Consider the following 15,670-nt stretch of genomic DNA (forward strand, 5'->3'; position numbering starts at 1 on the left):
CACTTTGCAACTATAGATTATCATTCAAGGATGGTAACATTTTGAGTATGAGGAATGGAAGTTAGAATTTTTAAAGGAAGCAAATTGTGCCCGATATCATAAGTTATTAGCTCACTTCAGGCTAAGAAAGAATTGATAAAAGGTGATGAGACCTATCTAGTGCATCTAGCCTCAAGGAAAGGGATGCGTAAGGAAATGGAAGATATACCACTAGTGAGATAATGCTTGAAAGTTTTTGAGAAATTTCCAGGGATGCCCCTGTTTGGGAAATTGAGTTTACAATTGATTTGGAACTAGGGGCTGTCCAAGTCCATAGAGCACCCTATAGGATGGATGTGACACCCGCAACCCCCACTTGGGATTTGAGAGAGCTTGAAGCGTCAGGAAATGCAATAGAAGATTACATACCCCCGTTCATGACAATTAAGGATGCAATGCACCTAGCATATATCTAACAGTATGCAATATTCGTAGAGGATAATTTATTTTCTTTAAGCAATACACATTGTACCAGAAGTAATATATCCCAAAAATATAAACATACTTCATAAATCACATAATAAACTGATATTCAAAAGGGTTACAATATTTTTCCAACATGTCTGTGACACGTAACTTGGCTAAATGGAGATAATGCTCCATAATTACAGAATTGAAAATAGAACTATAGTACTAAATTGCTGAGCCGCACACGTCACTTAGTTATGATATCTAAAATCACATAAAAAAAAGGATAACCGAAGTAATCAATTCCTCGTCGTTGCCATTGTGTTATGGACTATTCAACCTCATCCAGTCTGTTGTGCGTGGATTCTCGAGATCCTGATAGATCATCTACCATTATGAGGGGAATGGAAGTTGGAACTACTAAGTGAGATTTGCATATAAATCTCAGTAAGTAAGCTACTAACCTACCAACAATATACATATGCATGCATAACAGTAAAATGATATGGATGCATCATGACATGGACATTAACATGCGTGACATGCCTTGAAAATAGCATGACATGTGCTTAACTTTAAACAAGAACATGATTGCACATGAATATAACATGACTTGACTAAATTGAAAGCAACATAACTTGTTCAACATATACATAGTTGATTAAATGTGAAATCGTGGATGCTACATGAGCATCTGATCTAGGTCTGATTACATCATGAAAACTGAACAGATTTAAAACTTATAAACATGAAGTTGGCACCGCTGATGTTAGGTGCCTGACTTTATTCTGGTAATCAGTTACTTAGGTCTAATTCAAAACCTATTGACTGTACTTTGTCAACTAAAAGAATTTCACAACTAGTTTAAACACTCTAGCATGGACAAATGAGTTCCACAATGATAACTCTCCATTTTAACACTTGGGGTCATGATTAAAATAAAAAACTTTAAATGACTAGAAAATATTTTATGACATACTCAATGCATGTGACATGGCATGACATGTACAAAATGAATGTTTGACAGATGTCATGACATATTATGACATGTAACAGATAAGCATTAACTGTAAAAAATGACATGACATGACATGACATATTATAATAATTTATAATAATCATAATGACAAAATAAAATAGTAACAATCTTACCACTGTACATACGTAAATATATCGAGAGTAAATTAGAGACTAACTTACAGTGATTAGCGTTACGAAAAATGAGCATAAAGTCGTGAATTGAAATGAGATATTTCTAAGGTTAGAATATCTCACTAAATAGTTAGAAACATAAAAATTACTCAATGGATTTTGCATACTAACTCCAAATTTTTCCAAAATTTATATTTTGCATATAATTTTTTTCCTAAAACCAAATATTAAAATAGAAAAATTTAAAATTAGCATGACTAGGAGAAACACTCCTCAGCCAATGTTTATCGGCAAAAACATGATTTTTGTTGCAATTTAACCAACCATAAACTAATATGCTAAAACCGATTTTTGCAACACTCAAAAAATCACATCCTAGGTTCTAAAATCATGTTTAAACATCAACATTCACCTTTAATAAAATTCATAAACTTATTATATCAACAAAAGTGTCAAAACACCAAGTTTAGGTCAAATATAACCAACCCTTGTTATTCTTGGTTTAACATTTTCCAAATCAACTCCAAGGACCCCGAAAGTCGATAAATACTCTCCTAACATCTTCATCATTCAAATCTAAATGATAGCATACTTGATTAAATAACCAAAATCACAAAAACACAACCTACACAATTAGTTTGCATGAAAATCTCAAAATTGTGTATAACATGCTTTACTTAAAACAAAACCACTAGATCCTTGATTTTCATGCAACCAAATCTTTAAAAAATATAACCATATACTTTATATTCAAGTTCTAAATTTATCTAAGAATTAAACCGAGCATGACTTGACAAAAATTGCATCCAAACAACAACTCATACCCGAGAGCTTCTAGATTGAGTTTTACGCAAACTCTTGCATGTATAAAATCATTCCATCAAAAGATATAAACCAATATTCTCCAAAACTAAACTCTTAACACATAGATCAAAGCCTCAAGAACAACGTATGTGAAGATACAAGCTATTAGATCAAGTTTCCATAACCAAGAATCACAACTTTACCAAAATAGAAACTGTTTTGAGTCATCCAGTTTCTAAAATTTCAAAATCATGCAAAACTCTTTTATAACAGTATTAACACACTATGAATCCAAACCTAACTTACATATTAACATATTAACACTTAATCATTGTAAAATATGCCCAAGCTTTCACCATTTCACAAAATGTTCAAAGTTTTACACAAATATGAAAATTGTCACCACCGTGACCTTTGCATCATCAAACCAAACTTTCACCAATCAAAACGCCATAAAAATCTTCCAATAGGTACCCATGTAAACTAGGCACAAAAGGTAACAAATATATGAACATTTTGTCATGGAAATCGACTTACAAAGGGGTTGAAAGTGTAAGATCAAAAACTGCCTCAAGAGTTCTCTCGGTTTATCTCTAAAAAAGTGAGGGACGAATGCTAAGTGTGGAACGGAAATGCATGGGGTGTGTTATATATAAAAGAGGGGCTAACATGAGGGTGGGTGAGTGACCCTTGGATGGGAGAGTGTCACCCGGGGCGGGGGGGAGGGGGGGGGACAAAGGGGTTGCATAACTACTGGCTCCAGTTATAGTCTGGTTACGGTTTGTGTAGCCATTTTGATTCTCATCAATTGACTATTGGAGGCTAGCAAATGAGTGGTGTGTCAACCATAGTCAAGGCCTTGAGAGGGGGAAGAAATTTATCAAGAAGATTGACTTCGTAGTGCTTTTCAGTGGACCGAAAATGGGCCTAACCAAGTAAACTTCAATTTAGGGTATAAAGAGGGTTTCATTTAGGGTTTCGGCTAGATCAAGTCCAAATCGAAATTTTCTTGGTGAAATGTAATTACCGTGATATAAAAGAGTGGTTGAGGGCGTATGAGTGTATGGGCTTATATTCAAAAACCTCTTTTGGGAACCAAGTTTAGGGTTCCGGCCAACACATGGGAGGGTTTTGGTTTAAATCAAATGGTTTGGAGTTTCATTAGAGTTGAAACTCTCTTTTGGTTGAACAAAAAGTATTTTTGTTGGTCGGAATAGTGCTTGGCTTAGGTGGCATGATCACATGGTTTGATTTATCCTTCATTCCATCACACTTAATTCTCCATGTGGCAAGTGTTCTATTATTATCCCAATAAATTGCTAATATGTCCAACCAAAAAGTAATCTTAGTGATTCTAAGTAGATTTGGACATTCGACATGGCGGTTTGACAATTGTTTAAAGCCACGTGTGCTATCCCAGGTGTTACTATTCTCTCAAAAAATTATAAAATTTATTATTACACCATAAAATCCTAAATAATCACACGAGTCTAGTGGTGTAATTTGTAGGATGAAATTCGACTCCAAAGTACCATAATTAAATAAAAAGGCACTCTCGATTACTATTCATTCAAAAAATGGGAAACGTAACATTGTACCATAAAATCTTAAATATTCACCCAAGGCTAAAAGTGCAAATTGCCAACTTGTACTCATAAGTGCCTTAAATTAATATAAAGAAAACTCTGTCACCATAGTGGGTTGGGATCCGACTATGCTTACAAATTAAAACCTAATTTTTCACTCGATTCTTGAAATTTTTTTGAGATTTAATGATGTTCTCTAAGGTATAAAGAAATTCATTTAGTCGTTACGTCCTCTCCTCGCTAAAAATGATTTTTTCCTTGAAATCTAAGCGTGTACATAATATAACTACTACCACACAAAAGGGGAAGATAAGAGCACTCTCAATGACTTTTTTATTCTATCATTTAAAATACATCATCAAAATCCATTTTTTTCTATTTTACATACTAACTTTTACAATACGTCATACACTATCTTATCTATTTTTTCTTTATATCATTTAAATATTATACTTTTTAATATTTTTTATTTATTTCAAATATTATATTCTCTACACATCATATATTTCAAAAATATTTCTCTATACATCATATATTTTGATATTTGCAATTTTTCTTTATGTATAATGTAATATTTTAAATTACTTAAAAAAATATATGCTTTTAATATTAACAATATCTAAACTTCTATTAACAATATCAACTTCTACATGCATAAAAGTCGAAGGGACTATAAACGGAGTGCTAAAGAGTAGATGAGAGATAAGATAATGGGGCCTATGCAAAAATGATAAAATGGTTAAAATGAAAATAAGATAAAAAAGAAAGAGAACAAAATGAGAGAGAAATAATAATAAATTGTTTAGAGGAATGAACATTAACTACATGTAGAGGATTTACTGTAGTTGAATGTGAAATATAAATAGAATAGATGATCCAATGGAAGGGACTTTTGGTTATTTTTCTTTATATTTTAAAGAAAAGTGTATTTTACAAGAGTCATTGGGAGTGCTTTAATACTCACCAAATCTATAGCCTGTCGGTGGACATAGAGTCGCTAGGCGATACAGATGGAGGTACGTCGAACTCCACTAATACGGTATGCTACAGTAGATAGTACAACATGCGTCATTGAAATCATATATCATGTTGCCAAAATTTCTAGGGTCAATCTGTTGGTCGACCTCCTCATCATCGCTATCAGGAATGTGCCCATTCATGAGTAGTCGTCCCCTATGAGTTGATGACATCGATGACCTTGATGTCTCAGGCTTAGGAATGACAGCACCCTCCTCGGCTGCCCAGCTAGACTTTGCCTTGTTGAATGGCTTCCTAGCACAAAAGCTATCTTTATCGGTCCATGTCGAAAGGTGGCGAGGGGGAAATCGCTCCTCATGAGGAAGGGCTTTCGCTCGTATCCCTTCCTGTTTCTATCAATATCCATGATGGGGGTGCACTGGTGCTCCCACTTCTCCATGGCTTGCCAATAGGCAGTGGTCTACCTATCCAGCTCCATGAGTCGTCTCCTAGAATGCTCCTCTATCATCTCCCTAACTCGTTGTGCGGAAAGTGGCAACTTCCTTGCGGTCTTCCCTTCACGTACCATGAAAGTTGCAAAAGATAGAGTCAATGATGGGGAACAATACTCACAACACAACCATACACATGGCGATAACAGATCTGAGGTGATCATACTTTATTTGATATCCAACAAATGAATTACAATGATTGACTAGTTCAAAGCAATCTCATACAATCTAGTGAATACAAAAATCGTTGAGCCATGTTTACAGACAAAACAAAACTATACTATGATCAAAACAGTTGAGGGTACTAGGCTTACATATCAACTTCTTTCTCCCAAGATGCTTCCTGAACACTATAGTTCTGTCGTAGTACTTTGACTAGTGAAATTTTACGGTTATGCAATTCCTTCTCTTTCCAATCAATGATTTGCACTATTTTTTCCTCACAGGTTAGATTGGGTTGCAATGGTATACTCTCGGGATCCACGATTGCTGGTGTTTGATCCCTAAAGCTCTTCTTTCGTGAGGACACGTGGAACACATTGTGAGTTCCATAGAACTCAGTTGGTAAATCTAAACGGTACACAACTTCTCCCACTTTGTCCAAGATCTCGTAGGGTCCCACATATCTCAGACTTAACTTTCCCTTTATGCCAAATTGGGTTGCTCCTCTTATAGGAGACACTTTCACGTAGACCCAATCTCTGACTTCAAAATCTAGATTCCTTCTTTTGTGGTCAGCATAACTCTTTTGCCGACAAGGCCTCATTTATTTTCAGAGATGAAATGAATTGAGATTAAAGTTAAAAAGTTGAATAAAATATTGTTAGAATATATTTCTTAATATTATCTTTTTTTTTAGAATTTGAAAAAGTTGAATTGTTTATTTTATTTTCTGTGGGATTTGGGAAAGTTGTAATGATGAAATGAGAAGTTTTCGAAGTTTTGGATTTTAGTCTTGAAAGCAAACCAGGCTGTCATCTTCTTCCTTTCTTTGATCATTATGACTTGGTCCTTTATCTCCTGTAGGACTTCCAGTCCAATCATTTTATTTTCTCCAACTTCACCTTAATACAACGAGGACCTGCACTTTCTTCCAAATAGAGCTTCATAGGGTGCCATCCGAATGGTGGCCTATAAGCAATTGTTGTAAGCAGATTCTGCCGGAGATAGCTGCTTCTTCCAATTTCCTTCATGCCCCAGTACATAGGCCCTAGGCATTGCTTCTAGAGTCTTATCGTCCTCTCGATCTATTCGTTTGACTTAGGATGATAGGCACTGTTGAATTTCATGCTATTGCCCATCAAACTCTATAAACTCTGCCAAAACAGAGGCGTGAAATAAGGTCTTTGTCCGACACAATTGTTCTTGGCACTTCGTGTAGTCTGACGATCTTTGGCACATAAATCCTTGCCAATCTCTCCAAGGAATCTATATTCTTGATAGGTACAAAGCGAGCGCTTTTAGTCAACCGGTCAACTATTACCTACATAGTATTATTCTCAGCTGCAATTCTTAGAAAACCCATTACAAAATCCATCGAGATATCTTTCCACTTCTATTTTGGGATCGACAGTGGCTGCAACACACCAGTAGATTTATGATGTTCTACTGCTTTAACAAGCTTGTAGACAAAACCCTTGTTCAAAATTTTGTCATATCCTTTTTCATTCCTGTAACACCCTGCCTATTTATCCTTATAGATTAAGTCTTAGAACAACTCTAGAATTTAGAAGACTAGCTCATTAGAGTAGTCCACAACCCTATGAACTTTAGAAGGAATTAAATTAAGTATAGAATCTTGGTTAAGAGCATTGATCGATCGCCACACGATTATTGATCTTGAAACCATGTTTTAACCTTGATTTTTATTCTTATCATTTCTCATCCTTTTTTCTAAAATCTCCTTGTTTGATTATTCATTTCTATTATTCTTAGATCATATTAGGATTTTAGATAAACATTTACACATGTCATTTAGGGTAATGACATGTCAAACCCTAAAACCATACTAATCGGTACCCATGTGTATTTTTGTGTGTAATGGACTAATTTGCCCCTAGCTCGAATATTTTTATACCATTTTCATCAAGGACATTTCTATCATTGGCCCTTTAATTTATTCATGAAATTTCCTACCAAACTTTATTTTTGAAAACCCTAGCTAAAATCCCAAATTTTGTCCAATTCGAAAATGCCCTTAAATTTTCAGCAACCACCCATGAAAATTTCCTATTTATTTGATTTTATTTGATCACCACTTCACCACCCAATCCCCACTGTCTACCACCTAAAGAGGATACTCAAGTATGCCTTAAACTAGCCACAAAATGCCAAGAGGATATCCAAATGAATAAGACAAAAAACGTTTTGCCTTGTGAATTACCCCATACCCGACGACATCATTAACTCTTAAGCATTGCATTAATTGCGCCACCCTTTCACCATTACCACAAGGCAAAGCCCCTCTCCCCATAGCCATTTTAGCCTATTCTAAGGTTCAATGATCACCAAGTTAACCAACAACCCAAGGAGGATCTAGGCTAGGCGACATCATTACCATTGCACAAACCCCCCAATGGGAGGCTACCTTGCCAACGCCACACATACCCCTTGGAGCTTATATAAACTCCACTCCACCTCACTTCTTCCTCACTTCACTTCCTCAAACACCCTTGAGTATTCTTGAGAGTTCTCATCCTCTAGTTCTTAGAATTTCTTAAGTGTTCTAAGTGAGTTCATGAGTTGTGAGCTTTGAGTGGAAAGCTTCAAAGGCTACGGAATCTTTGTAAGTTTTTTCTCTAGATCTTAGTTTATATGTTAAGTTGTGCTTTTGAGTGTTAGCATTAATTTTGGGTGATTATAGCATGAGACACCATGTTTAGCTAGAAGCCGAAACATTGGTGGATAGGTTTATTGTTTAAATTATTTTGGTGAAAATATTAGTTATGACATGCCTTCATAATTCATGATATTATTCGAGTATGTCTTAGAATAATTTTTAAGGTTTGGTTTGAGGTTAGAAACATGTTATAATAGGTTTTAATCTCTATCTTGTGTTTATCATCAAAACATGTATGGTTTGACTTTTAATCTTTTAAAAAATCCTAACATGCTTTGAATCAAACCTTAACTTGCATATAATCATGTCAACACTTCATCATATCATGATTTACCCAACATATCATGTTTATCATAGTTTTGCTCTCTCACTGGAAGTTCCTACAGTTGAATAGGTGGGGTCGTCACACAAGAGTAATAATGTGTAACAACCATTTAGGATATGAGGTTAAGGAATGAATGTTTCTTTTGTACCAAGGTTATTGTTATTTACGGTGTGAGTTAATACTTTCTCGAAAATGCTAATGTTAATTAAAATCTAGATTACTATTATGTTTACTGCGTGATGTGGTTCTTAATAAGTATTCGTGAGGAATACCATGATGATGTTGTAGGACATGATATTGTTTAGGGGATGACATTGATGTTCATTTATTTTCATATTATAAGTTGTAGCACATGATAGTTTTGCTTACCTTTAATAAGTGCTGCCGAGAAATTCATTACGAGAGGTTTTATTTTATTAAACTATTTTGAATTTTCATAAGTGTTATGGAATCTTGTACACCTGTCGCTAAAATGTAAACATTATAAGAATAGTAGTATTCAGTTTTCTCTAGTCTTAAAACCTTGAAGGCACATAAGCTTATGGCAGAAGAAGACCTATTGAGTTTGTGGGATAAACTGTCACATAAGCTTTCAAAGCCTGAGATGGAAGAGTTGGTAGCTATTATGAGAAGTTTATGGCATAGAAGGAATATCTATATTTTTGAAAAGAATTTTCTCAGCCCAAGTAGTGTTATCAGATCAGCAAAGGAAGGCTTGAGTGAGTTTCATCTAGCTCAGGCCACATCAGAGGGACAAGTGGGATTTACCAGAGCAGTAGGTGGTGAGAAAAGATGGAGACCACCTGAACAGAGCTATGTTAAGGCCAATTGGGATGCTGCCTTGGATGTAAAAGCTAAGAAGATGGGAATAGGTGTGATTATCAGGAATGAAGAAGGAGAGGTCATGGCTGCTTGCAATGACCAGAGACCAAATGTTGATCTACCAGCTATAGCAGAGTGTTATGCTTTGAGGAAAGCAATGGATATATGTAGAGATCTCAATTTCGACAAAGTTATTTTTGAAGGTGATGCGCAGGTTATTATTAATGCAGTGAATGAAGAAGTTGTGGGTTTTTCTTATATTGATTCTATCATTGAGGAAATGAAGATGGTCCTTCTAGAATGGCAAAACTGGAAGGTTCATTACTCTCATAGAAGCACAAATGCAGTAGCACACAATCTAGCAAATGCTGCTTTAAAGACAGAGGAAGAGAGGGTGTGGATTGAAGAGGCACCAGCTTTTGTATTTACTTGTTTACAGAAAGACAAAAACTGTATTGAGTTTACAAATATATGAATGAATGAGGATTGTTTGTTCAAAAAAAAAAAAAAAACCTTGAAGGCACGGGTGTTACACAAAGTACCCACGCCATACATGTAATTTATCAACTCATATCATCATAGGACCAAAAGAAAACCACTTTGAAGTTTCAATTACATTGTCTGTCGGCCCTGCTCATTTCTTCCAAGTTAGATAGGACCAAAAGAAGGGAAAAGAAAACCTATTCCCATTGCAGTTCTATCATTTTTCGTTTCCGACACGAAAGTAAGATTCTAGGTGTGTGTGGTTAAGAGAAATTTAAAAAAACAAAAAACTTGTCAATAGAGCCTCTTCCGTAGACCAGCTATTGTATTGATTTGATACATGAACCGACGGAATTGCTTTGACCACTGAGTCAATAGAGAAAGATGAACACACATTATCCTTCCTAGACCGCTGATCAGTCAATAGAGAAAGATGAACACACATATCTTTCCCAGTCAACAGAGAAATGTTGCTTTGACCACTGAATTTGACAGCACTGAATTTTAATTAATTAAAAGATGGGTTATGTGAACCATTTATCCCCAAATAAGGTGATAAATAGGGATTGATGAATTTTTTTAATAATAAAGAGGGACGAACGAGGCTCGAGTCTTGCCCCTACTTGATTCAAAGACTACACCTCCATTTTCAAAGCTCAATAGAAGTATCTTCCATCGTGTCTTCAATTTATATCTTTCTTGGGTCTTTCCTAGCCCATTTCTTTCTATAAATATGTTTGCATTGAGTGGCAAGATACGTTAACAACTCAATTAATTAGCCCTTCAAAGTTTTCCTCATAGCTTTTGATCTTCCCTCTTTACTCAACTTTAGGAGTACAATGTCACTTCCCCGCTTGAGTTGTGTGTTTCCATTGCCTGTTTGTTTTATCCTGGCAGTTGTTTCTCTGTTGTGCTTTGCTTCGAGAGCCTATGCCTTCGTCGGGAATGAGACAGACATAATGGCCTTGCTTGAATTCAAGGCTAAAATACATGACCCACTCAAGGTTTTGAGCTCATGGAATGAAACCGTCCACTTTTGCAAATGGCGTGGCGTCACATGTGGTCGTCGACACCAGAGAATCACGGGATTGCGCTTGGTATCTCTGCAACTGGAGGGTTCTATATCACCTTTCATTGGGAATTTAAGCTTTCTAAGGTCACTAACTCTCTTCAACAATAGTTTCAATCTAATCCCTCCTCAAATAGGCCGTTTACGTAGATTGCAGCGCCTCAATTTGTACAAGAATTCACTTAGTGGTAGAATTCCCATTAATATATCCAGTTGCTCTAACCTTGAATTCCTTAATCTTGGGGACAACCATCTAGTTGGGGAAATACCTGTTGCACTCTCCTCCTTGTCGAAACTCCAGTTCTTTTCTGTAGAAGTTAACAACTTAACAGGAAGTATCCCTCCATTTCTTGGGAACTTTTCATCACTTGAGATCATTTCAGCAACCTTAAATAATCTGGGCGGGATGATCCCTAATGCTCTAGGCCAACTTCGGAATCTTCGATATCTTGTAGTTGGTGGAAATCAATTTTCTGGTACCACCCCTTCTGCAATCTTCAATCTCTCTTCCATTACCCGTTTTGATGTCGGAACTAATCAAATCCAGGGGAGCCTTCCATTGGATTTCGGCAAAACACTTCCTAATCTAAAAGAGTTCCGAATTCAGACAAACAAATTTGTTGGGTCTATTCCTCCATCAATATCCAATGCTTCAAATCTGGAAAAACTTGATCTGGCGGTAAACCAATTTGTTGGAAAAGTGCCTTCTTTTAAAAAGCTACAAAGGCTAGAATGGTTGAGCGTTTTCAACAACCACCTGGGAAGTGGGGGTGCTGATGATGACGACTTGAGTTTTCTCTGCTCTTTGACCAATTCTACCAGGTTAGGCGCCTTGTTTATAGACCAAAATAGTTTTGGAGGGATCATACCGGAATGTATCGGTAACTTGTCATCCACGCTAAAAATGTTGGCAGTACAGAGCAATCCTATAGTTGGAAGAATTCCAATTGGAATTGCCAATCTTGTCAACTTAGAGGGACTCTTTATGAGAAATAACCAATTGTCAGGTGACATTCCCGCTGATATTGGAAACCTTTCAAGGTTACTGGAAATGGATCTATCAAACAATAATCTCTCAGGCAATATTCCACCCTCTTTTGGAAGCCTTTCAAGGATATACAAACTATATTTAAATGAAAATAGTCTTTCAGGTAGCATACCCTCAACTCTTGGCAACTGCAAATCTTTATTTGCATTAACTCTTGCTAATAACAATCTCGGCGGCACCTTGCCCCCAGAAGTCATTGGTCTTTCATCTATATCACTCGGTCTTGATTTGTCAGGAAACCATTTTTCTGGTCCCCTTCCAATGGAAGTTGGGAATCTAAAAAATAATGGTTTATTGGATATTTCAAACAACAGGTTATCAGGTGAAGTTCCTGCCACGCTTGGAAGCTGCACCATGCTCGAGTTTCTATACATGGGAGACAACTTCTTCCAAGGGAAAATTCCTTCAAGTTTTTCTTCTTTGAGAGGACTTCGGGAAATAGATCTTTCTCAGAACAATTTCTCAGGGAAAATCCCAAACTTTTTTGCGGATTTCAAGTTGTTGCTGCTTTTAAATCTATCGTACAACAATTTTGAGGGGTTGGTGCCAACAAATGGCATTTTTAATGACTCAAGAGCAGCTATAATTATTGGTAACGATCATCTATGCGGGGGAATTCCTGAGATGCAGCTGCCTATATGCAAACTCAACGAGCCAGAGAAGAGAAAATCGAACTTCAACGCAAAATTAAAGGCACCTATAATTTGCGGAGTTCTAGGAGTAATTTTTGTGTTTTCGTTATTATTTGTTTGGTGGTTAAGAAAGAAAAGAAAGCAACCAACTTCAAGTTCTTCGAGAAATTTGTTCCCGAATATGTCTTACCAAAGTCTCCTGAAAGCAACTGATGGTTTCTCCAATACTAATTTGCTTGGTACGGGGAGTTTTGGATCCGTATACAAAGGAAACTTGGATGAGGGTAGAATGACAATTGCTGTCAAGGTGCTCAATCTTCAACGCCGTGGGGCTTCCAAGAGCTTTCTTTCTGAGTGCGAGGCCTTGAGAAACATCAGACATCGAAATCTTGTAAAAGTGCTTACAGTTTGTTCAGGTATTGATTATCAAGGTAATAGATTTAAGGCACTTGTTTACGAGTTCATGGTGAATGGGAGCCTTGACGATTGGTTGCATCCAACTATGAGACATGACCTAGAACATCAAGAACACAGGTATTTGAATCTTTTTCAGAGACTGAATATTGCCATTGATGTCGCGAATGCATTGGAATATATCCATTATCATTGCCAAACAACAATCATTCATTGTGATCTCAAGCCGAGCAATGTTCTTCTCGACAACGAAATGATTGGACATGTGGGTGACTTTGGATTAGCAAAATTCTGTCTTGAACCGAACCAAAACTCTTCTACCAATCAGTCTAGCTCTATTGGCATTAGAGGAACTATTGGCTATGCTGCTCCTGGTGAGGAAAAAAACATGTCTTCCTCCATTACATCAAATTCCATATAGTTTTATTAACTTATGTTTGAAGAGGATAGCACTTTTTTATTCACATTTTTTTTTTAACACGAACATATAAATTAGCCAAATATTATTGCTTGGTATTATCTCTTGGAGTGTTTCACAGAAAAACTTATTTCTTTGAAACCCTTAACACATAGTTTGTTATATTTCCAATTGCAGAGTATGGAATGGGAAATGATGTGTCGACCTATGGTGATGTGTATAGTTATGGCATCCTTTTGTTAGAAATGTTCACTAGTAAGAGACCCACGGATCACATGTTTCAAGGCACTCTGAACTTGCATTCATTTGTCAAGACAGCTTTGCCTCAACGAGTGGTAGAAATTGCAGATCCAACTATTGTTCAAGAAAGAGAAGGAGATCAGTCAACCATGAGCAGTGTTGCCAATAGTAGCCATACAAGACGAAACAAAATCCTTGAGTTATTGACTTCGATATTTGAGATTGGAGTTGCTTGCTCTGTTGAACAACCAGAAGAACGGATGAGAATCAAAGATGTTGTAACTGAGTTAAATTTGGTCAGGAAAAAACTTCTTGAAGCTGAAACACATGAAAGTAATCGAACTGCAAATGGAACATAATGTCAACAGGTAATGAAAGAAACTATGACAAATGATATGTTTTTATTACTTGATTCTCCCATGATTATGAGTTTGTTGATGTGTACAGTATGTATACGACCTTGTTTCGAAGCTCTAAAGGATGAATTATAATGGGTTTATCATGTCATGCCTTGCTAAACTTTGTTCTCCGTTGTTTTTATTGTTGCAGAAATGGGAAAATGAACGTTGGCATTACAAGCAAGAAGAGGACTCATGTTCAAATTGAAGCTCATGTGCTTTGAATTTTGTATTGTTGCCTTTTATTGCACTTTGGACTTTGGGCTATTTGGTTTTGCTTTTGAATGTGTCACTTAGTTGTTTTGGTGCTGTCTTTGTTCATTAATGAAGTTGCCTTATTAGATAAGGAGTCTGGTTGGCCATGGGGATCGACATGAATTGTTATCCCAAATTCACTTGGGAGTTGCGTTTGTACGTAGCCTATGCAAGGCAGTTTTGCTTACATCGCATGTGAGTGTTCTTATACAGACTTGAGTACCTTCGACTACGAGGGCATAAAGTACTGCAAGATATGAAAAAACTTATAAATAACACTATAAGAAAAATGAGCATTTGCAATGGATTATTTGCAATAATAATGACTATTTGCGACGAAAATAAATTCATTTTGTCAGAAAATAGTGATTTTCGTAAGAAATAACAGGTTATAAATAAACAGTTTTCTTATAATGTAAACGTTAGTTGGTATGTATATGTATTTTTTTAAGGATGATTTCGAGTCAAAGACCAAGCACTAAAGATACACAGCTTACGTCTATCTACTTTTCTCCATACCAGCATCCATGAAATGGCTTATGTCTATCTACGTATGTGGTCAACTTTCTTAGACTTTGCACTTGAATATGTGCGGAAATAATGAATTAATCTGGGGAACAACTACTATTTGGGAGTAACCATTTTGCACAACGAACGTGGCGTCATCCAAACTACACATCTTCCACAAATCATCCAAACCAGGTTGGGAGAGAGAGAGAGAGATGATGATGATTGAGAGGTGGAGAGCGAGAGAGAGGTGGAGGGCGAGACAAGGAGATCGAGAGAGAGGTGGAGGGCTTGACTGGCTTAGAGGTGCTCGGGGAGGAGTCGCAGTGGTCAGGGGAGGTGCTCGGTGGGACTAGAACCGACGCAGGGCGGCGATAGGGCCGTCGGTAGCTCCGAGCCCAAGCTTGTGTGAAACTCATTTTATGGGTCGTTTGCGTGTGTACGACGGAGAGAGAGAGTGAAGTTCATGATGGCTGGGTCTGTGAGAGGTGGTCGTTGGTGTGAGGTGATGGAAGTGTAGTGGCCTGGGTGGTCGCGTACGGTGGTACAAGTGAAGAGAAATCGATGAAACTCATTTCGGTTAGGTTGCCGCAGGGGAGAGAGAGAGAGCTGCACGTGGGAGAGATCGGTGGTGGCTTGGTCGTCGACGTGAGGGGGAGTCGCCGGTGGTGGCGATGAGGCTGGGCGGCGCACGACGGCTCCGGGCTGGGCTGAAGGAGAATCGAGCGTGGAGAGAATCAGGCCAGAGGAGAGAGAGAGAGA

At 37.0% G+C, this 15,670-nt stretch overlaps 1 protein-coding gene across 1 annotated transcript; it reads left to right on the forward strand.

The window, feature by feature from the left end:
• Nucleotides 1-9,163: 9,163 nt before the first annotated feature.
• LOC109000374 (probable LRR receptor-like serine/threonine-protein kinase At3g47570) lies at nt 9,164-14,625 on the forward strand. The gene is made up of 4 exons (XM_035695842.1): nt 9,164-9,896; nt 10,825-13,464; nt 13,686-14,116; nt 14,298-14,625. Exons 1-3 carry the CDS (start codon nt 9,164-9,166, stop codon nt 14,105-14,107), a joined length of 3,795 nt encoding a protein of 1,264 aa, XP_035551735.1. The 3' UTR covers nt 14,108-14,116; nt 14,298-14,625.
• The last annotated feature ends 1,045 nt before the right edge of the window (nt 14,626-15,670 follow it).

The sequence above is a fragment of the Juglans regia genome, chromosome 11 (genome assembly GCF_001411555.2).
Source record: "Juglans regia cultivar Chandler chromosome 11, Walnut 2.0, whole genome shotgun sequence".
Taxonomy (NCBI): domain Eukaryota; kingdom Viridiplantae; phylum Streptophyta; class Magnoliopsida; order Fagales; family Juglandaceae; genus Juglans; species Juglans regia.